The sequence below is a fragment of the Rhincodon typus genome, chromosome 3 (assembly GCF_021869965.1).
Source record: "Rhincodon typus isolate 14 chromosome 3, sRhiTyp1.1, whole genome shotgun sequence".
In the NCBI taxonomy this organism is placed as follows: Eukaryota; Metazoa; Chordata; class Chondrichthyes; order Orectolobiformes; family Rhincodontidae; genus Rhincodon; species Rhincodon typus.
This window is the reverse complement of record NC_063334.1, coordinates 11,539,868-11,564,209: the sequence shown is the minus strand read 5'-3', so window position 1 is coordinate 11,564,209 and position 24,342 is coordinate 11,539,868. Positions and strand designations below refer to the sequence as shown.

General features: G+C 40.8%; 1 protein-coding gene across 1 annotated transcript in view; it reads right to left on the bottom strand.

Annotated features, from left to right (window-relative positions):
• The window catches only part of dock8 (dedicator of cytokinesis 8), a gene marked incomplete at its 5' end in the record, with an annotated part of 95,800 nt that overhangs the window by 15,385 nt on the left and 56,073 nt on the right, over nucleotides 1–24,342 (bottom strand). Inside the window, 10 exons of the mRNA XM_048619918.1 lie at nucleotides 1,408–1,497; nucleotides 1,882–2,016; nucleotides 2,644–2,775; nucleotides 9,461–9,604; nucleotides 10,748–10,940; nucleotides 13,561–13,661; nucleotides 16,243–16,401; nucleotides 17,914–18,066; nucleotides 22,641–22,775; nucleotides 23,975–24,071. Of these exons, the coding sequence (XP_048475875.1) occupies nucleotides 1,408–1,497; nucleotides 1,882–2,016; nucleotides 2,644–2,775; nucleotides 9,461–9,604; nucleotides 10,748–10,940; nucleotides 13,561–13,661; nucleotides 16,243–16,401; nucleotides 17,914–18,066; nucleotides 22,641–22,775; nucleotides 23,975–24,071 (1,339 nt within the window). The remainder of the gene's footprint in view (nucleotides 1–1,407; nucleotides 1,498–1,881; nucleotides 2,017–2,643; nucleotides 2,776–9,460; nucleotides 9,605–10,747; nucleotides 10,941–13,560; nucleotides 13,662–16,242; nucleotides 16,402–17,913; nucleotides 18,067–22,640; nucleotides 22,776–23,974; nucleotides 24,072–24,342) is intronic.

Here is a 24,342-nt window from a genome sequence, read left to right as displayed (position 1 = left end):
GAGACACACATTTCTGTATCTGATGTACCAGGATTGGCTCTGCTCTGAAACTATTTTTAGGATTCACATGTTGTATGAAACACCAGAAACTGTTAACTGATATTAAACTAAGCTGTGCCCATTAGGAACCAAAATACTGTTCATGTGTGTGGTACTAGATCTGTCTCACAAGATATATTGTCTTCTTAGACTGTAATGTAACTAGATAATAAGCACGATGTAATGACTTTCATCGTCTCAAACACAATGAACAATCTTCTCCTGAAGATTGTTAAACTTTTCAAATATTTGTTTGTGGGACGTGGACATTGCTGACTAGCCAGCATTTATGTCTTTGAGAAGGTGATGAAGAACTGCTTTCTTGAAGCACTGCAGTCCATGTGCTGAAGGGCACATTGTGTGGTCATCACTCCCCCACTTTGTATCAGTAGTTTAGACTAATACCAATAGTGAACCTAGTCAAGACATCCCAGATAGTTTATAAAAACCAAAAGAACTGCGGATGCTGTAAATCAGGAACAAAAACAAAGTTGCTGGAAAAGCTCAGTGGGTCTGGCAGCATCCGTGGAGGAGAAAACAGAGTTAACGTTTCGGGTCCGGTTCTGAGGAAGGGTCACCGGACCCGAAACGTTAATTCTGTTTTCTCCTCCACAGATGCAGCCAGACCCGCTGAGCTTTTCCAGCAACTTTGTTTTTATCCCAGATAGTTTAGCTGCACCATATCACACATGGAGACAGTGGTGAGGAAATATGTGAGGGTGCCTCATTGCGAATTTACCAATACAACTTCACTCTTGCATGAATTTACTGTGCCTTGTAAGAAGGTGGTATATCTCCATTCGGAGCCTGTTTGATGCAGCAATGCTGTTACCATAACACAGTATAAAAATTCCTAAAAAATACACTGGCTTGAAAAGATATTTTGAAGGTTACGAAACAAAAAGGAGATCTTGGCATCTCTGCCTTCAAGCCAGAAATACAGGATTTGATGGCCAAGCAAGTTGATTACTAACTTTAAATCCTTCTAATATACACCAATAGAAGGCAGCGAGATTGGAAGAGATTTCTGCTCAGTATGTGATGGAAAGAAATTGTTGCCTCCTTTATTTGAGGCTACAACTATCATGTACAAGTGTATAGTGCTAGTGCAACTGGGATCCATTGGGGGGCAGTTGGCTTGACACCCAGTTTATATCAGATTGGTACCAGTACAATGAGGTTTGATTCCTGAACTAGCTGAGGTGGTTTTGGCACCTGCTTCCTTCTCCTGGCCTGTGGTGGAGAATGCTGCATTGGGAGTTGGATCTGCCTTCGGGCAGAGAGTGCAACAGCGAGAAAATAAAATAAAAGTCAAATTTTCATGAGGAATTGATTTATTTTGCACATTACAAATCATTTTCAACTGACCTTGTTGGGATCCAACTTGCCCTTTTCCACTGGGCTAGAATCTTTAATAACCTCCACAGCAGCATCACCGAAACACTGTCCATAAAATGCCTATTTGAGAAACAGTAGAGGATCCATGATGTTAATACCATTCTTCAAATGTTGCTTGATAGTATCATCAAAATAAGTAGCGTTTGGTTAGTTGCTAAGCAGATTTTAATCATTGAAGAAGCTCGATTTTTGATGAACATCAACATTTAAGGTTGAAATGCAACTGGATTGCTTTCCTGTGTCACTCCTTGGAATTACACATTGCACATTCAATAAGGAGCTACAAAACCTGGACAGTATCTTTGGGGAGAGAAGACAAGAAACGCAATGAAAGTAAGACGTCAAATAAAAAGAGAGACACTTGAAAATGTTGCAACTTTGGAAGAGGGATTAAATATTGAGTAATATCATCAACCACACAGACCACTGATACATTATGCTTACCTCCAGTCGATGAGAAATTTCTGGCAGCTTGGTAATGGCAGGTTCCTTGTAGATATATTCCTGTTCATCCAAATCCCCAAATTTAGCTCCATAGAATGCAACACGGAAATACGTGCCAAACATTCGCTTAGAACCCTTGCAAAATAAAAAGCCACATCTTTAATGTAGGTTACAAAAGCCAGGCTGTGAAAATATGGCTGCAGATTCTATCTTCAGGTAGACAACTATGAACTGGTGATATATAACTCTACCAGTTAAACTCCAACCCCATTATAAACTCTCCTGACAAATGCAAACAGACAGATACACAAAAACGTTGGTGTTGTGGGTAGAGGAAAAAACTACGAAGGCAGTTCAATGGTCCCTGTCCATAGGTGGTTGAGATGAATCTCTTACTTCTCATGATTTGCTGTTTATTTCTCTCTCCCTCTCTTCAGCTGTTTTCCACAACTGGGGGTTGGTGAGGAAGGGGGAGGGGAGCAATACATGCCATTCAACTGACCGGTTCTTTGAGATCCTGCTCTGCTATTTTTTGTTAATTTGACTCAGTTTGTTGCAAATCAGCAAAATGAAAGTAGCAAACAAGGGTTGAGCGTGTAGTATCGCTCTTCTTGGCGCATGGATATCTATGAAGCTAGGTATGTATGTATGTATCATCATGTACTTTGAAAATGTTTCTTTCCCATAGTGGTAAATAACCTTGAAAAGAAAGCTTCAACACTGAGAAAGTGTACTCTTGCTTACAGAGACAAAATGAGTTACCTTTGTTGTTATGCTTTCAAATGCTTTTTTGAGCTTCTCATGTATATAAGCCAATTTGCTGACATCTCTATGCGCTTCCTGAATTGGTATGATAACTTTGTAGACTTCATTCACACTTTCAAACATGCAGGCCTGAAGGAAGGACAGAAGAGTACATGTTAATATAATCGCTGGTGTCAATATAATTAATTGAATTAACCATTTAATTCCTCAAGTTAGATCATTCCTCCTATTACTCATTTGCAAGCTATTAAATATATTGAATATCTTGGATCAATTATTTACATGATTGGATTGATCTGCATTTACACAAGTGCATACTTCCCAAAGTTTGGTCTCCTAATCTGAGCAATACAAATCCCAAAGAGTCGAAATGCAGAAAAGTGAATTATGCAGGTATTTTGGGTTAAAATGAAATGAAAGAAGAATCAGTTAAATTAAACTGTTTCTTTAAGTGCCCTGACATGAATAAATGTCACTGGCTCCAAAAGGGTTTGCTACACTGAGTTTGAAGTGCACCTCAGTTTCTGAAAATCCAAATATTTTGTTAAATATTTCAAGTATTTATCTTAAAACTCTGTTTCGCGTTCCATTGATGCTGTAGACTGGCTAAGTATTTGCAGAATTTTCTATTATGACTTATTGTCTAAAATTATAAGTTATATTATTATAATTAAATGTACTAATAAAAAGAGCAAGCTTTAAATTCATGTCAATATTCTGCAGCTATTTTGTATCGACACAAATTGGAACACTTCTTGTTGACTTTTAATGATAGCATGAAGAAACCAACATCATGGTATATCACAGATAAATGTATTGTTTTTGTTAGAATCCCACGGCACAAAACCTGTGTAAAATTGAAAGATTGCAACTGGGGAAGTGAGAGGACAAATAATGTTGAAAGTGGAATAGGTTACACTGAGGCAATGGAGTTACTCAGGGTCAGAGTTTTGAAAAAAAAAAGAGGAATTTTACTTTTAATCTAAGCTCTGTTGCATCTTGTTTTTTATTCATTCATGGGATGTGGGTATTGCTGCTAGGCCAGTATTTATTGCTTAGCTCTAATTGTTAAGAGTCACCCACAATGCTGTGGGTCTGGAGTCACATGTAGGCCAGTCCAGTTAAATATGGCAGTTTCCTTCCCGAAAGGACATAAATGAACAAGGTGGGTTTTTACGAGAATCAATAGCGGCTACATTTGATTTGATTTGATTTATTATAATCACATATAGCGAATTACAGTGAAAAGTATTGTTTTGCGTGCTAACCAGACAAATGCTGGTTAGCAAACAGGGTTAAGGAAAATCCCAAAGCCTTTTATTCGTACATAAGGAGCAAGAGGGTAACTAGAGAAAGGGTTGGCTCACTCAAGGACAAAGGAAGGAAGTTATGCGAGGAGTCAGAGAAAATGAGTGAGATTCTTAATGAGTACTTTGCGTCGGTATTCACCGAGGAGAGGGACATGACGGATGTTGAGGTTAGGGATAGATGTTTGATTACTCTAGGTTCAGTTGGCATAAGGAGAGGGGAAGTGTTGGGTATTCTAAAAGGCATTACGGTGGACAAGTCCCCAGGTCCGGATGGGATCTATCCCAGGTTACTGAGGGAAGCGAGAGAGGAAATAGCTGGGGCCTTAACAGATATCTTTGCAGCATCCTTGAGCACGGGTGAGGTCCCGGAGGACTGGAGAATTGCTAATGTTGTCCCCTTGTTTAAGAAGGGTAGCAAGGATAATCCAGGTAATTATAGACCGGTGAGCCTGATGTCAGTGGTGGGGAAGCTGCTGGAGAAGATACTGAGGGATAGGATCTATTTACATTTGGAAGAAAATGGGCTTATTAGTGATAGGCAGCATGGTTTTGTGCAGGGAAGGTCATGTCTTACCAACTTGATAGAATTCTTTGAGGAAGTGACAAAGTCGATAGATGAGGGAAGGGCTGTAGATGTCATATACATGGACTTCAATAAGGCATTTGATAAGGTTCCCCATGGTAGGCTGATGGAGAAAGTGAAGTCGCATGGGGTCCAGCATGTACTAGATGGATAGAGAACTGGCTGGGCAACAGGAGACAGAGAGTGTAGTGGAAGGGAGTTTCTCAAAATGGAGAACTGTGAACAGTGGTGTTCCACAGGGATCCGTGTTGGGACCACTGTTGTTTGTGATATACATAAATGATCTGGAGGAAGGTATAGATGGTCTGATTAGCAAGTTTGCAGATGACACTAAGATTGGTGGAGTAGCAGATAGTGAAGGGGACTGTCGGAGAATGCAGCAGAATATAGATAGATTGGAGAGTTGGGCGGAGAAATGGCAGATGGAGTTCAATCCAGCAAATGTGAGGTGATGCATTTTGAAAGATCCAATTCAAGAACGAACTATACGGTAAATGGAAAAGCCTTGGGAAAATTGATGCACAGAGAGATCTGGGTGTTCAGGTCCATTGTACCCTGAAGGTGGCAACGCAGGTCGATAGAGTGGTCAAGAAGGCATACGGCATGCTTTCATTCATCGGACGGGGTATTGAGTACAAGAGTTGGCAGGTCATGTTATAGTTGTATAGTACTTTGGTTCAACCACATTTGGAATACTGCGTACAGTTCTGGTTGCCACATTCCCAAAAGGATGTGGATGCTTTGGAGAGGGTGCAGAAGAGGTTCACCAGCACGTTGCCTGGTATGAAAGGCGCTAGCAATGAAGAGAGGTTGAGTAGATTAGGATTATTTACATTAGAAAGACGGAGATTGAGGGGGGACCTGATTGAGGTCTACAAAATCATGAGAGGTATAGACAGGGTGGATAGCAAGAAGCTTTTTCTCAGGGTGGGGGACTCAATTACTAGGGGTCACAATTTCAAGGTGAGAGAGGAAAAGTTGAAGGGAGATATGCATGGAAAGTTCTTTATGCAGAGGGTGGTGTGTGCCTGGAACACATTGCCAGCAGAGGTGGTAGAGGTGGGCATGATAGCGTCATTTAAGATGTATCTAGACAGATACATGAATAAGCAGGGAGCAGAGGGATACAGATCCTTGGAAAATAGGCGACAGGTTTAGATAGAGGATCTGGATCGGCGCATCTTGGAGGGCTGAAGGGCCTGTTCCTGTGTTGTAATTTTCTTTGTTCTTTGTAAATCATACCTCACATAAGCACATCAGAGTAACAGAACAAAGTTCAGAATATAGTTTTACAGCTACAGAAAAGGTGTGGAGAAAGATCTACTCCAATATACGAGAGGTCTGTTCATTAGTCTGATAACAGCAGGGAAGAAGCTGTTCTTGAATCTGTTGGTACGTGCTTTCAAACTTTTGTATCTTCTGCCTGATGGAAGAGGGTGAACAGAGTATAACCAGGTGGGAGGGGTCTTTAATTACAACTGCTGCTTTCCTGAGGCAGCTGGAAGTTTAGGCAGAGTCAACAGAAGGAAGGCTGGTTTTCATTTTGAGTTCTGAGGAAGGGTCACCACCCGAAACGTTAACTCTGTTTTCTCCTTCACAGATGCTGTCAGACCTGCTGAGCTTTTCCAGTAACTTTGTTTTTGTTACTGATTTACAGCATCCACAGTTCTTTTGGTTTTTATTTAGGCTGGTTTTCGTGATGGACTGGGCTGTGTTCACAATTCTCTATCATTTCTTGATTACCACAAGACTAGTTTTTTTTTAATCCAGATTTTTAAAATTGAATTCACATATCACCAACTGCCTTGGTGGGATTCAAACCTGTGTGCCCAGAACATTAACCTTGAGTTCTGGATGACTAACCTAGTGGCGTTACCACTTGGATCCTCATCTGAGATGAGCCTTAAAATTAAAAAAAAAGCGTTTATTCTTTGAATGGTTGTGAGCATCACTAGCTCAAGCAGCATTTATTGCCCATCCCTAATTGCCCAGAAGGTGGTTATGAGTTAAAAGGCTGTAGATCTGGAATCATATATAGGCCAGATCAAGTAAAGATGGCAGATTTCCTTCTGTAAATGGCATTTGGGAAGCAGGTAGGTTTTTATGAAACAAAAAAAAAGTTGCTGGAAAATCTCAGCAGGTCTGGCAACACCTGTGGAGAGAAAGCATAGTTTATGTTTAGGGTTTAGTGACCCTTTCTCAGAACTGGATTTTTATGACAACTGATAATGGTCATTAGACATTTTATTCCTGATTTTTCCACAAAATTCAAATTTCACCATTTGAACCAGGGTCCTCAGAATATTCAATACATTTCACAACATCTGTGGAGAGAAAGCTATCCCATAAATGAATTTAAAAAACTAGTTTTGAAGAAGGGTCACTGGACTCAAAACTTTAACCCTGCTTTCTCTCCAGCAATTTCTGCTTTTGTTTCAGATCTTCAGCATCTGCAACTCTTTGTTTTATTGTAGTGTCCTCAGAACATCACCTGGGTCTCTGGATGGTTAGACCAGTGACAATACCCCGATGCTCCTCACTAATTGAAATGGTAAATACCCCATTATCAAACATTGACACTGAGTGCAAAGATTTTTTTTTGAAAAGGAAGTAAGCAAAATTATACCATTTAAACTTTTGTACTTGTGGGACTAAGTCTTCAAAGATTAAAAGAACACGTTACAAGTCCCAGTGTATTTTAATTGTGATTGAGCCATTGGGTTAGATGTTAATGTGAAGTTGCATTTGGGGTATGGAGCATCGATAACAGGTGGAAAAGCTGGAAATATGCCATTTTATTAGCATTTAAATTCCCCATTCCCTTAGCGGTTGTGGGCATGATGTCAATCCTTAAAGTAAGGTCTTAAGTCCAGTACATAGATAATCCAAACTTGCACATTGAAGGAGTTGCTGATCAAAGAATTAGACTTGACACAGTGGACTCCAGATGAACAAAGGCTGGGTATTCCAGAATTTGGTTGAGCTCACCATTGCTGACTCCTCAAAATCTTTTTGAGGATGCACTGTCACAAGGCACGTGCAGAAAATACAACGGCTCAGCTTTTCAACCTTTAGGTCCAGAAAAAGAGAAAGTTTTGTTTTCACCTGGTGACTCATAATTTACCAGTGAACAAGAGGGCAGATTCAAGATTCAAGGACAAATAATGGAGAAGGCATATCAGAGCCTACAGGCATCTTCAAGCTCTGCTGAATACAACGCAGAATGTTGTAACCTGGGTGCTGTTCATGAAGAAGATATTGTACAGTAGCAGGGATTGAGTAATGACAGGCTTTAAAAATACACTCTTTAGAACTGCAGACGGATGGGAGAATTCCACTTCAACCATGAGCAGGTTAATGTTGCAGGATAACTCAGTGATAGAGTCTTCAATGGACAATGGGCCAAATTCATGAAGCAATTAACTTGATAGTTGAACAAATGCATTCAAGCCTTGAACAAGGGCTTGCAGATTTTGAGTACCTCACCCAGTATTTTAACTGGGTGTGTTTTGTTTAAAGTTTCAGTTGCAAGAACGTGGTTAGCATGGACTAGTTGGATGGAAGGGTCTGTTTCCATGCTGTATGACCCTAGGAATTTACGAATATAAATTACAGATCACTGAAGTTACATTGATATTTGGCAACGTAAAACCAGACAAGAATGTTTTTATTACATATCCTACAGTAAGAAGCATGCTAATTCATTTTAGACACATTAATGACTACTCTGAAAGATTTAATCCCTTGTAATTGTCTTCAGCCAATTTCAAAAGAATGTGCTGAGGTTTTTGGCTCATCATGAAGCTATATTTCTTCTTCTGGCACAATCAGAACATGCAGTTGGGAACAAAGGCACTCAGTCTATTCCAGACACATTTAAGACAATTCTAGATACCAACTGTGAGAACTACCTCCCCTATTATAGATGTCCTCCACGCAGACGTCCTTGGTAGGATATTTTAGAACAAAAAACTAGTTGCTGATTGAAAATCCCAAAGTATGTGTAACATCAGCACAATGTTCAAGGATGTTAATGCAAACTCAATTTTAACTCAGCGTGTGTTTCAGAAAGAGGAGGGCTTGCTGGATGTGGATAATATGACTGAAATAACTCAATAGAGGCCAGAATTTCATTACCAGATCACCCTTTAAATACACATGGAGCATCCCCCAACATTGTTCCAGCTCCCTCAGAGCCAGCTCTCAGAGTGAACAGGATGTCTGACATTCCTGTTTATATCTGTCAGCCAGGGCTCCCTGATTGGAGCAGATTAACAGTCTCAATCAGGGAATTTATATGCTAGGTCCATCTGGCTTCTGGCTGCCTTCATTACAATCACTAGTCATATTCAGTGGACTAAATGTCAGGACCTAAGGTATTTCAACTCCCAGCTGTGTGTTCATTTCCTGCCCAGAATAAATATGATGAAAGTACAGAGTGGGCAGACGAAAATGAAAATTAGCAGCTCTTTGCTGAATTTCACATCCAGGTTAAGTGGTACAAAGGGATTTTGAGAAATTTTGGCAGTGAGGGGAGTAGGGAGCTGGGAACAATGCTATTCCTCCAACTGCTCACTGGTTCAGTTTCTGATGGACAGGTAGGGTTAAACTCCATCTGAATATTCCTGTTTCATGTCCAAAGCCATAGAATTTAAAATTTCTGTTCTTTCAAGCAATTGGGGCATGGGTGCTCCAGCAAGTTAGCTCACACTAACTGAATAATGATTCTTGTTTCTCATTGGCGAGGTCCTGATCTCTGCTTTACCACGTGTGAAATGCCCAAGCCATTCCTCTGCAGGCATCATACATCTCCAAACAGTGAGCTGGAGAGGGGCCTGGTAGAAGTCTTTAACATATTGCCTTGTGGGTAACAGGATCTAAAGGAAGGAGGAGACATAACGAGTACCTAAAGAACACTTACTGTGTTGAAGAGCTCAGCTGCTTGTTCAAGCAAACCCACAAGACCATTTTCACTGAAGTATCTTCCACTGCATATCCCATCTTCATCTGGGGACAAGATATCATCTGAAACTGCAGATTCTTCCAGAACATTAGGTGATATATTCTGGAAACCATGACAAAAAACAATAGTTATAATAAAGTGAGAGATAGTAGGAACTGCAGATGCTGGAGAATCTGAGATAACAAGGTGTAGAGCTGGATGAACACAGCAGGCCAAGCAGCATCAGAGGAGCAGGAAAACTAATGTTTCGGGCCTAGACCCTTCTTCAGAAATGGGGGAGGGGAAGGGGGTTCTGAAATAAACAGGGAGAGAGGGGGAGGCAGATAGAAGATGGATAGAGGAGAGGGTAGGTGGAGAGGAGACAGACAGGTCAAAGAGGCGGGAATGGAGCCAGTAAAGGTGAGTGTAGGTGGGGAGTTAGGGAGGGGATAGGTCAGTCCAGGGAGCGGGATGAGGCTAGTAGGTAGGAGACAGGGGTGGGGCTTGAGGTGGGAGGAGGGGATAGGTGGGAGGAAGGACAGGTTAGGGAGGCGGGGACAAGCTGGGCTGGTTTTGGCATGTGGTCGATGGAGGGGAGATTTTGAAGTTTGTGAAGTCCACATTGATACCATTGGGCTGCAGGGTTCCCAAGCGAAATATGAGGTGCTGTTCCTGCAACCTTCAGGTGGCACCATTGTGGCACGGCAGGAGGCCCAGGATGGACATGTCGTCTGAGGAATGGGAGGGGGAGTTGAAATGGTTCGCGACTGGGAGGTGCAGTTGTTTAGTGCAAACCGAGCGTAGGTGTTCTGCAAAGCCGTCCCCAAGCCTCCGCTTGGTTTCCCCGATGTAGAGGAGGCCACAACGGGAACAGCGGATACAGTATACCACATTAGCAGATGTGCAGGTGAACATCTGCTTGATGTGGAAAGTCTTCTTGGGGCCTGGGATGGGGGTGAGGGGGGAGGTTTAGGGGCAGGTGTAGGACTTCCTGCGGTTGCAGAGAAAGTGCTGGGTGTGGTGGAGCTGGAGGGGAGTGTGGAGCGGACAAGGGAGTTACAGAGAGAGTGGTGTCTCCGGAAAGCAGATAAGGGTGGGGAGGAAAAAATGTCTTTGGTGGTGGGGTCGGATTGCAGATGGCGGAAGTGTCGGAGGATGATGCGTTGGATCCGGAGGTTGGCGGGGTGGTACGCGAGGAGTTATAATAAAGTTCCTTAAGTACTTAGGTATATAAGTAGTAGTGCTAAGTCAAATTTTCAGACGTACCTGAAAGCTAACACTACCCACAGGAAGGTACTTGTGATCCTCCAACATACTGAGGTACTCTGCTACCAATGCTGCAGCATGGACCAAACACAATGCAGCCTCGGTGTAACACTGCCGTTTTGTATGCTTCTCAGCCATGTTTTGGAGCCAAGTCAAACGTAGATCAGGTGAAGTCTGATATCCTTTAGCCAATCTGAATTATTAATTTCAAAAAAGAAAGTAGTAATTAACAAACAAACTGAAACAGTAATTAGAACATGAAGGCCAATTTAAAACCAAAAGAACTGCGGATGCTGGAAATCAGAAACAGAAACAGAAATTGCAGGAAAAGCTCAGCAGGTCTGGCAGCAACTGTGGAGAGAAATCAGAGTTTACATTTTGGGTCCAGTGACCCTTCCTCAGAACCCAGATTATGGCAATGTAATGTGGCTGGAGGAGAGACTCTGACCTTAGAAATGATGTGGGAACTGTGGTTCCAAATCCCTCAGTAGAGGCTGGTGGAATTTAAATTTGATCAATAAATCCGGAATAAAAAGCTAGTCTCAGTAATGTTGGCTATGACAATGATCATTGATTGCTGTAAAAATCCATATGGTTCACTAATCACAAAATCACAGAAGTTGAAAGAGACTATTTGGCCCATTTTGTCTGGACTAGCTCTCGAAATGAGCATTTTGACTTCATGTCATTCTCCTGCTTTTTCCTTGCACAACGGATGATTACTTAAATAGAAATAATGTTCTCTTGAATGCCTCAATGGAGCCTTCCTTCACCATACTTCCAGGAATTGCACACCAGATCTCTAACACTCATGTGAAAACAACTTTCCTCACATAACTTTTGCTTATCTTGCAACTTACCTGTACCCTCTCATCCTTGATCTTTTTACAAGTGAGAACAGGTACTCTACCTAACACCTATGATTTTGAAAACTTCCATCAGATCTCCTCTTAGCCTTCATCTCTCCAAGGAAAACAGTCCCGACCTCTCCAAATTATCCTCATAATTGACGTGTCTCATCCCTGGAAACATATTGTAAATCTCTTCTGCCCTCTCTCCAGTACGTTCACATATTTCCTATTATACAGTGCCTGCAACTGTAGATAACACGCCAGCTAAGGCCTAACAAGTGTCTTATACAAGTTCAACGTTATCTCCTTACTCTTTTACTCTATGCCACTATTAATAAATCCCAGGATAGTGCATACTTTATTAACCGCTATCGAGCCACTTCAATGATCTGTGAGCTGATATTACCAGATCCCTCTGCACCCCATTAAATATTGTACCCCCTATTTTGTACTGTCTTCCCATCCCTTTCCTCCTAAAATGCATTACTTCACACTGCTCTTCATTTAACTTATCCTGCCACCTATTTGCCCACTCCATCTGCTTATCAAGGTACTTTTGAAATTCTGCACTGACCTTCTCAAAGTTCATAATGTTTCCAAGTTTTGCATCATCCACAAACTTTGAAATTGTATCCTGCAATGAATATCTACAGTATTAATATATGACAGGAAAATCAAAACATAACTGGAATTATTTATTTATTTATTCACAGGATGTGGGCGCTGCTGGCTGGGTGAGCATTTATTGCCCATCCCTAATTGCCCAAAGGGCATTTAAGAGTCAACCACATTGCTTTGGGAATGTGGGAAATTCCAATACAAACTTTCCTCCAGCCTGAAAAATATCAACTGACCCCTACACTTTGTTTCCTATCACTCAGTAATTTTGTATCCACGTGGCTACTGTCCCTTGTATTCCATGAGTTACAACTTTTCCCACAGCTTGTGTTTTACTGTGTTTAACACCATCTAGAAGTCCATGTACAGTAGGTCAACAGTTTCACCCTCATTGACCCTTCCTGTTATCTGTTCAAAATATCTCCAGCAAGTTAGTTAAATATCTTTTCTCCTTTAGAAATCCACACCAATCAGCTCTTCTTTTTCCATGTGATTACTGGTTCTATCCTGAATCATTGATTCCAGAAACTTTTCCAACACTCATTTCAAACTGACTGGTCTGTATTTGCTGGCCTTATCCTGACAAACTTTTGTTTAAAACAGTCTTTTGTCCTTTTGGCCTCCATGTGGCTCCAGACTCACAGCAATGTGACTAACTGTCTGCTGAAATTGTCGAATACTAATCAGAGAGAGGGGAACTGAACAGAAAGGGGGAGGGGGGCGCAATATTGATCAAATAATTAATTTTCGGAGTGAGGAGAGCTGATACCTTGGAAGGATCATCAAATGAGGCTACATGAATAGAAGTAAAAACTACAAAAGCAGCAAACATGCTGAGGATCAAATATGTAATCAAATTTCAGAGAAGTGTAAGTATATTAAGGCAGTAATTAGCAGACAATAATAAATACTAACTGGGATAGTTTTAGTGTGCAAGGTAGGGTGAGAGCAAAATTCTTAAATTATATCTAGAAGAATTCTGTTTTTCCAGTGCATAGTAACAACAAAGGCGTGGGCAGTCCTGGACCGTGTATCTGGAAATAAGCTCAGGCAAGTGGGGGAACATTTTGGAGATAATGAACATAGCTCAAATAAATTTAGGATGTCTCTTCTCTGTCAATGTTAACAGTGTAACTATCAAAAAGTTAGCCAAAGGAGGTAATACACTGAATGTCGCATGCATCTCACTGAAGCATCTCTACACTGGCACATATTCCTCAGGGATGATAACTAGAGATCAGTTATTGGCCTTCAATAACCTGCCAAAAAGAACAAAGTGTGGTAATGATAGGATGCCGAGGAATGATGGCACTGTGATTGCATTTTTGGAAGGTGTTTATATACCTGTACATTAAGTCCATGAGCATCTCAGGATCTTTCTGGAACTCCCTCATTTTGACCGTGTCAGATAAGATGCTGTTGAGATTAAACAGTAGTTCCTCCACCTGGAAACAATTAAAAGAACAGAGAGTACTTTAACTACAATGATTGGTGTGTACTGTCATGTACGGGCCATCAAGTCAATTTTATATTACAGTATTAACACAGATTTATTGATCATTTTTTGTGTAACTTTAGAATTTTAATAATGACCTATTCTTTCATAGGATGTGGCTATCACTGGCTGGACCAGCATTTATCAATTACCCTCGGGAAGGTGACACTGAGCCACCTTCGTGAACAGCTACGATCCAAGTCATGCAGGCACATTAATGTACTGACAGAAAGAAGGGTTCTTGACCCAGTAAAGGCACAACAATATAGTTCTAAGTCAGGAACATAAGAAGTAGAGCAAGGGTTGGCCTTTTGGCCCCTCAAGCCTGCCCTATCATTCAACAAAATCATGGCTGATCTGCCCTCAACTCCTCTTTTGAGCCTGCTCAGGATATTGTCAAATCCCTAATATTTCAATAATCTCTCTACCTCCTCTTTAAACACTTTCAGTGATCTAACCTTCCCAACTCAATTCCAGGTATTCACTAACCTTTGGGAAATGAAGGTCCTTTGCATCTCGGTTTTAAATGAGTGCTCCTTTATTCTGTAACTATGTCCTTCTGTTTGAGATTCCCCCACTAATGAAAACATTGTCTCAGCATCTACCCTGTCAAGACGCCTCAGAATCTTACATGTTTCAATGAGATCATCCTCTTATTTATTTAAATTCTAGTGAATAAAAACCTAACTTGTTTAACTCTTCTTCATAAGTCAACTCTTTCAGCACAGGCATTAGCAGAGTGAATCTCTTTTGAACCATCTAAAATAGCAGTATATCTTTTTTCTTAAATACTAGGAGAAAACTATGCACAGTATTCCAGGTGCTGCTTCACCATCACTGTCAATAGTTGTAGCATGACCTTCTTATTTTTAAACACCATCCCTCTAGCGATAAAAGCCAAACTTCCATTTGTCTTCTTAATTACTTGTCATACCTGCATGTTAACACTTTGTGTTTAATTGAAAGAATTCCCAAATCCATTTGTACTATAGTTTTTTGGTGTTTCTGTCCATTTAAGTTGTAGTCTAACTTTTTAATTCTCCTGATCAAAAGTGCATGATCTCATACTTTCCTACATTACGCTCCATTTTTGCCACTCATGCAACCTACCTATATCCTCTTACGGATTCCTTATGTCCTCATCTCAACCAGCCCTCCCGCCTATTTTTGTATTATTAGCAAATTTGGATGCATTCACTTCGCACCCTCCTTCAAGTCATTAATAAAGATAGTAAATAATTGAGGACCTAGCACTGATCAGTGTGTCACTCTACTAGTTACATCTTTCCAACCTGAAAAAAGGCCTATTAATCCTGACTCACTCAAAGAATAAGAACTGCAGATGCTGGAGTCAGAGATAACACAGTGTGGAGCTGGAGGAGCACAGCAGGCCAGGCAGCTTCAGAGGAGCAGGGAAGGTGACGTTTCGGTTGGGACCCTTCAGAAAAAGAGACCCTTTTCTGAAGATGGGTCCCGACCCGAAATGTCAACTTTCCTGCTCCTCTGATGCTATCTGGCCTGCTGTGCTCCTCCAGCTCCACACTGTATTATCTCTATTAATCCTGACTCTCTCTTCTGTGTGTTAACCAATCCTCAATCCACACTGTTACATTATCCATAATACCATGAACTCCTATATTGTGCAATAACCTTTTATGTGGTACCTTACCGAATATCTTCTGAAAATCCAAATATGCTACATCTAATGGTTCCCCTTTATCAACTCTGCTTATTATATCCTCAAAGAACTCTAGCAAAATTGTTAAACATGTTTTCCCTTTCACAAATCTATGCTGACTCTGCTTGATTGCATTAAGCTTTTTTATTTCTCCCTTATAATGGACTCTAGCATTTTGCCAAAATCAGATGTTAGGCTACCTGGCCAATAGCTTCCTGCTATCTGTCTCACTCCTGTCTTGAATGGTGGTATCATGTTAGCATTTTTCCAAATTGCTGGAGCTCCCCCAGAATCTAGTGAGGATTGGAATGTTTCAAACAATGCCTCCACTATCTCACATACTTGTGCAATTTTCCACATTGCCATATAGACACAAGTATTGTACCATAGCCAGTATTATATTGGCAAGGGTAGACCTGAACTGTTTTTTTATTGGGTTGAGTGTGGTGCTTGCTCTTGACATGTGGTTATAGTACAACAGGTTACAGTTTCAAATAAATATTCTGCGTTTGTAAGGTCAAGCATGATTTGAGCTCAGCATCCAACAACCCTGAAACCAGAATATAATCAAATAAGAAGGGCCCGATTTCCAATGAATTCTCCTGGAGATCACCTTACTACAATAAATCTCTGATAATAACCTTTGGAAGGAAAAGGGATTTTCGACGATACTTTTAGACTGTGGGCTCTAATTTGGAGACGTGTACTAACTTTATAGCAGTTATACTTCATCATTATATGGTAAACAGACTCAGCACAACATGGTAGTCATGTTTATTCTAGTGGAAAGTATACTAATGTGCAAGTAGGATGTTTTTATTTTTGTGTTACACTTAGTGTGAGGTCTCCTTACCTGAATTGGAAACATTGTCGGCTGCATATCTTCGTCTTCCTCTGCATAAGCCAGAACTGTTCGTAAAGCTCGCCTCAAATATTCTTCATTAAAATCTGATGATTTACCCACCAGAGATGCTAAAGACATGGTGACCTGCATTTTAACTCTGGCAAAATTCTGGAAATGGAAACCACTAAAATCAGTGTAAGCAACGCAAGCATTAATTCATTTTCCCCTCTATAAATCTGGTGATGGAGTCATAGAAAATGTACAATTAGTAGCATAAGTTGTGACATCAGAGAGTTGCCAATATTGATTGAAATCTGTATTGATCTGCTTTTTAGTTTGATTTTGCTATTACACTGAGAGGGTATGTCACTGAGAAAGAATGACAATTGGCAGCTAATAATATAAATGCAGCTTCTGTTGCAGAGGCTGCTAATTTGACGATTGGGAAATGTTACAGTTACATTACAGCCTTGTGATGTTAAATTCTATTGATGAATCTCTTGTAGAATGCCCAGGAAAGATTGTCTTGAGGGAGTAAATAAATATCCTCAAAGATAAGTACACACATAACAAATTGTTCAGGATGGAAATCTCTTTCAGAGTTCCAATTGTAAAGAGCTGTGTTTAATGGTGCTGGAACACAAAGGCAAACACTTGCTGTACCTGTATAGTTGCAGGTTCAGTGTCAAAGTGTCAGTTGCATTCATTAAGACAACCAAGTTAGTTTGACACAGACTAACAATAAAGTTCAAGTGACCTAGTTTTAGGTCTGTTCAGTTTTTAACCAGTCGTAAGTTATCATATCTAGTCCACATTAGTTATCCATTCTTACCCTTACCAAACATGTTTCTGACAATTTTTCAATATAAAGAATTGATTGTAATGTCAGTTTAGTAAATAAGCAGTCAATGAAAAAACGTTTTGACAGAAATATGTTTTTCAAACAAAAAAATGGTAATATATGAAGCCATGTTAGGAATTGAAGTTTTACTGCAGTATATTTGGTAAATGGGATTTGTGTAGATTGAAAGTTTGAAAAATTCAGCATCCAGTGGGGGACGCAAAACAATGATCCTGTGATTCAGAGTCCCACGGCCCAGCAAATAAACTACCTGAGCTGCGCAGGAACTTACTGCACAAAGCCATTACACACTGGAACTCCCTTATGGAGGCAATTCATGTGAAATTTGATTGGCAATGTTGCTGTCAGGCAATTTGTTTTCCATATGCTCCAGTGGGATTGTGCAAACCCCTGCTGCTGGCTAGAGGGGAGGCAGGAAGAGCTGTGCATGTGGCAGTGGGCTCTCTTTGGGATGATTGAGTGTACATCACTGTTTCTGATGCCTTTGAGGTCAGCAGTGGAGATAAAAATCAGGGCCAACTCACCACAATTATCCATGTATGTTAGTAAGTTGTAAGAAGGAAAGAATAAGCCATAAATGTTGCATTACCTGCTGCCAACAATCTCCTGTTGCTGTCAGCACTGTAGATAAATATGACAGTCCTATTCAATTCTAAAGGGAAATAGAATAATAATCCCCCAATGGCACTAGCCATTATTATTTATTTGTAATGATTGTGACACAGAATAACAATATGGCTTTCCAAGACTGGATGTGATTGGTTGTCGCTGACAACCGGCAGTTACCGCACATTCCGATAAAGATAATGAAGCCTTACACTGATTGTACTAAAGCTGTGCCTCATGATGAGGTACAGTACGGCACAGGCTTGTGTCCGGGTACTGTCCATGCTGCTGCAGCAGTGGTGTAACACTCTCTGACACATGTCAGAACACTGCTCTGCTTCCTCTTCAAACAGTACGTCCGCATACTGAGAAAACAAGGAAAATAACAACATGGACATGTCAGAATTCCAGGGAAAGAATACTTAATGTCAATCAATAACAACAACTTGTGCATTGCATTGAATGGACTAAAAAAGGGTCCCAAGCCACTTCACATACACTGAACAAGTGAAGGCCAACAATATCCAAAGCATGAAGCAGGGTGTCATCCAATTCTCTTCTTTCAGTTTGGACCCTCATTGAAGGGTTTAACAACACTTATTATCCAAGAAATGCACATCGAGCCGATTTAGCAGCCCGTAACACCTTACAAGTTTTTGCACATGAGATGAACTTGTTTAGGTTTATAAAATGCAAAAGTCTGGGGGCTATGACGGACAGTGTCCCAAACAATTATTGTATTCATACACAATGAGACAGTTTGTATGTCTTTAGAATATAAAGTGCTGTATCTCCTAAGATTGATCAGTTTTACTATTGCTGGAAAGACATGCCATAAAGTGATTACTGTCTGCAACAGGTAATGTGTGTTTCATGGTTACTACACAGACTGCATACAAAAGGCATTTACAGCACAGGTAAAGGCCTCATGACTACTGAAAGCCAGCTAGTACACTAAAACTACAACTGTATTTCTGAAAACAATTGTACCACATAGGTTCTAAGTCACTATCTGGGCTGAGTTCTGTTGAGACAGTTGAACATTTGAACTCTGGCTGTTTCTCCAATGACCTGGCAATGTTCTCGAAGTGAAATTTGGTTTTCTTGTCAGTTCACCTTGACTTTGTCATTGTGGCTTCAGTAGTTTTTGTTTTGCTACTAGAAGAGCATTTTAGGTGCAGTATAGGGTTAGTCTTTGGATAAGTCTATTTGCATGCCTTTAATAGATGTATTTTTACACTCAAGGATTGTCTTGTATATGTCTATGCTAGATTTGCTCAATTTCTTCATAAATCATTCAGGGATTTTCACTGCTACCTCAGTCTTTCCATTTAACTGGTGACAGTCAGGAAATCTTGTTCGGTGTTAAGTTTCCCAATCTTGTATGAAGTGTTTGAATTCTTCACTCAAGGACTGAGGGTCATTGTCACTCATTGTCAGACTGGATGGAGTGTGCAGCAAGTCAACATCACTGAAGCAGGAACAAAAACAAAGTTGCTGAAAAAGCTCAGCAGGTCTGGCAGCATCTGTGAAGGAGAAAACAGAGTTAACGTTTCGGGTCCGGTGACCCTTCCTCAGAACATCTCTGAAGCAGACTGGGAGAGTTGATGTGATTCCAGCAGTTCATCATGGAGATTGTACACACTGCTGCTACTGAATGTCGCTGGATGTTTGTGGAAGTGGTGCCAATCAAGCGGGCTGCTTTATCCTGGAAGGTATCAAGCTTCTTGAGTGTTATTGCAGCTGCACTCATCCAGGCAATAGGGGAGTTTCCCATCACAATCCTGACTTGTGCTCTGCAGATCATGGACAGGCTTTGGGGAGTCAGGAGGTGAGTTACTTGTTGCAATACTCCTAGCTTCTAACCTGTAGCTACTGTATTTATGTGGCTAGTCCAGTTGAGTTTTTGGACAATGGTATTACCCAGGATACTGATAGTGGGGGATTCAGTGATGGTAACACCATTGAATGTCAAGCGGCAGTTTTTAGATCATCTTTTGTTGGAGATGGTCATTGCCTGGCATTTATGTGGCATGAATGTTACTTACCACTTTTCAGCCCAAACATGGATACTGTCCATATTTTGTTACATTTGAACATGGACTGCTTCAGATATCCAAGGAGTCACGAATGGTGCTGAACATTGTGCAATCATCAGCGAACATCTTCACGTCTGACGTTATGATGGACAGAAGGTCATTGATGAAGCAGCTGAAGATGGTTGGGTCTACGACACTACACAGAGGAATTCCTGCAGAGATATCCTGAAGCTGAGATGACTGACCTCCAAAAACCACGACCATCTTTCTATGTGCCAGGTATGACTCCAATCAGCCGAGATTTTGACAACTGATTCCTGCTACTTCCAGTTTTGCTAGGGTTCATGGATGCCTCACTTGGTCGAATGCAGACTTCATATCAAGGACTGTCACTCTCACATCACCTCAATTGAGAAGATGTGCCTATTTTGAGGGAATCCCAAACTAGAGGTCATAAGTTTCAGAATAAGGGGGCACTCACTTAAAACTGAGATGCGAAGGAATTTGTTCCCTCAATAGTGAATGCCTGAAATGACCTCTCCAGAGTACATGAAGGCTAGATCACCGAAAGTATTTAAGGAGGCAGTGGACAGATTTTTGAAATGTTGAGGAATTGATGACTATGAGAAGTTGGCATAAAAGAAGAGTTCAGACGTGAGGCAGATCAGCCATGGTATTATAGAATAGTGAGGCAGGCTTGAAGGGCTGAATGGCACACTCCTGCTCATATTTCTAATCTTCTCATCACCGTTTCTCGAATGTCCTAACAACAGATATGTGCTTTCAGGCCTTCTACAATCTCATTGATCAATGATGACGTCAACTGTACTAACTCCCAGTCGTCAGTGTGACAAAATATTCAGTTATTGTGAGTGTGAGGAGGTCTATTGCAAGCTTCATCCATGGTTCGTTTGGGTGTCATACTTCATAACGGGCTCTTTATCTCACCTAGCCTGGTTTTCATCGCAAACACTGCATTAGCTGATAGGGTCCTAATTTGATTGCTCATATTTGACCAGTATATCACTTCTCTTATCTTCCTCAGAATATAGACTCAATTCCCTGTTGGCTTGCATGAATGTGCTTCAGCATCTTTTTATTTCAGCTCCTGAAGTATTCTCACTGACTTTCCTTTGTACAAGATGCCATCTTGGTTCTCATTTCTCTCTAAATGAGATACTCTCTTACAGTGTCTTCTTGATGTTTTCAAATCTTCCTTTCATCTCTACTTCCTGCAGCAGTCTAACAGATGCCTCAAGTTGTATTATTTGTTTGATTTGTGCAAGATTTTTTTTTCCTTTATTCGTTCTCAGGATGAGGTCGTTGCTGGCCAGGCAGCATTTATTGCCCATCCCTAATTGCCCAGCGGGCAGCTAAGAGTCAACCACATTGCTGTGGCTCTAGGGTCACATGTAGGCCAGACCCAGGTAAGGATGGCAGTTTCCTTCCCTAAAGGACATTAGTGAACCAGATGGGCTTTTCCGACAATCAATGATGGGTTCACGGTTATCATTAGATTCTTAGTTCCAGATATGTTATTGAATTCAAATTCCACTGTCTGCCGTGGTGGGATTCGAACCTGGGTGCCCAGAACATTTTCTGGGTCTCTGGATTAATAGTCCAGTGATAATACCACCAGGCCATTGCAAGATGCTTGTCTTTCAGATTCAATGTCTCTGTTGGATTAATGACTTCCACAACATGTTGAATGGGTGCTTCTTGTTGAATCTGTAGGGTTTCACAAGGCAGCCTCAACTTGTTTCAGAGGCAGTGCTGCTCTCAACAACATGTCAGCTATGCACACGTGTCTCCCCCATTTAGACATCACATTCACTACATCACTGCAAACAATAGTCTTTGTAGATGGTTTGGAATAGATGGAAGTGCTTGGACAAAAATGCTTTGAAGTGGCTTGTGGGCATAATCCAGTTTCACCCAAACAGGTATTGATTGAAATGTTCACAAGCAAAGACAATAGTCAGGTACACTTTCTCTATTTGAGCATACTGCCATTTAGTTTGCATTTACACCTTGGATGTAAATACAACTGGCTGTCCTTGTGGCATAACTTTTGCTCCAAGTCCAGTCTCGCTGCCATCACAATCCAAGGTGACTTTGTCGCTGACAGCTTAGTACCTCAGCACTGGTACTGATCTCACTAGTTGTTTGATTCTAGATAACAGTGCATCATGGGAGACCAGTTAAAAATTGTAATGTCTGCCCTGGTCAATGCTTTGCTCGCTAATTTGCAAACAATTCTGCATTACCTGCAATGTTTAATTGGCAAAATGGGCCTCTTATGAGTGCAGATTTCAAAACAAAAATATTGTTTCTTTAAGGCCAGTTCACACTGATTTAATAGTTACTGAGTCCTGATGTCCCATCTGTGTGATCTCATCATTCCACCATACTGTCCTTGAGAAATCACCTGAACATTGAAATTAGTTGGCTTTGCTTGGAGTCCTACAGACACACCCATCAGCCAGTGCATAACTTGTTAATGTCAATGTAGTGATTGAATCCATGGTTAGGTGGGTCCCATTGACTATGACATTCATGATTGGGGTTGTTAACCTCGGGCTAATCAGGGAAGCCTGGCTGACAGATATAAACAGGAGATTCAGAAGGTCTCCTGAGTCTGGGAACGCCTTTGAGCTGGCTGGTCACTGCCCATGTACTATGCACACATAAATAAAGGGTTACTTGGTGACAGGATACCTGCTTCTGCACAGCTATTTTCAGTCAATTTCAAATTACCTGGTTCATTCATAGATGAAATCATCACAAAGTGACACAGGCCAAGATTGCATCTAATGGTCAACCAACGCAGGCCAGTCATTAAAAAAAGGCAGCACATTATAGGTCATTTTCATTAACTTTGTATCCAACTCCTTTTTTACCTTAGCTATGAGTGCTCTCAATGAGTTGAAGCAATGTGTCAGGTAGTAGGAACTCTGATTACAGCCCAAGCTGTGAAGAATCACCCTGAGAATGTTTCCTAAGACACTGTCCTTACAGTCGGATACCGAAATTGCCTACAATGTGGAAAAATGAAGGCATGTTAAGATTAATCACGAGCCGCCGTACATAACGTTTTATGTTACAATATAAACAATCATTGGATATTTCAATCCTAAATGAATGCTGAAATCTTTCAAAGTCAGAAAAAAAGTATCTGGTCCAACAGTAATTTCCTACTCATAGTTCTTCAATGATAGAGCCAGTAACCTGCAAAATATGAACAATGTGGATAATAAACATGCTCACATGTCAGCTTAGGAATACTTGTTTATTACCGTCCCTTGTTTGTATAAAAATTATTGCTACTTTTTTCAGTCCTTCTTAACAAACCCTATCACTCTGATGGCAGGACCGGTCGGAAACTTGTTACCAATCCTTCAGCAATGTTGACTTGTAGCCAACAAGAGGGAAAGGGACTCTCTCACCAACTAGCTTTCTCTTCCTGACTCCATGAAACCATTTAGTTATAAAAAGACTTTCGCATACTAAATATGTATATTTTAACTGGTGACAGAGGCTTTTTGTATGAAGGACTGGTACCAAAACAGCCTACTATGGGTCAGTCCACTCATACATACGTATAGTATACTGGTGCCAAACTGAATTTCTTTTTCCATTCATGAGGGATGTGGGCATTGTTGGCTGGTCCAGCATTTATTGTACAACATCTGTAAATGGATTTCCACCTGCAGCGCACAGATTGCAGCAGGTAAAGAGGCAGCTCACCACCACTTTCTCAAGGGCAACTATTCTCTGCAGGCCCGGCCAGCAAAACCCATATCCCACATATGAATGAAAAGGAAAGAAAACTCAATTTGGAACCAGCATACTCAGTTTGTTGGTGCTGCACCAACGCTAAGTAATAATCGCAGCAGAATAATTCTTCAATTCAATGATGAATCAGAAATAAATATAAAAATGCTTACTATTTAGAAAGAAAACAAATACAGGGGTCTCCGATTTACATATGTTTGATTCGCTACTGCTCATACATTTGAATGTGATTCCATACAGGGTTAGGGTTAGGATTAGGGGCGTAAATTCAAATCTCCAACATATGATCATTTCCTGTGCTTTATGAATGTCTACTGTGTATTGTCCTGCATTGCGTTCCAACTGTACAAATTGACTTGCTAATGACTCAACTGTCTGCAATGTGGCTCACTACAAACAATTATATTGTAAGAAGTCAATATCTTTGCACCAATGTTACCTTTACAATTATCTCCAGTGTGTCTAAAATAACGAGATTAGCCTCTGTAACTAGGTTTCCAGAGACCAGTGCTTCCTGATCCAGGTCTGCTTTAGTTCTGAAAAAGGAAAACAAAACAACAATCAATGACTACAGCATGTTATGTGTTTTTAAAGGCACATTTTGTGAAAGATTTTCTTCTTGCACTCATCAGGACAGGTGGGTAGGGGTCATGTTGGCAGGGGCTGTATGGTGTAGAGTTTGTGGGGGGTGAATTCAGAAGCTTCCAGCTGTTGAGTTGGTTGAAGTTTTGCTGAGAGATAGTAGGAACTGCCGATCCTGGAGAATCTGAGATAACAAAGTGTAGAGCTGGATGAACACAGCAGGCC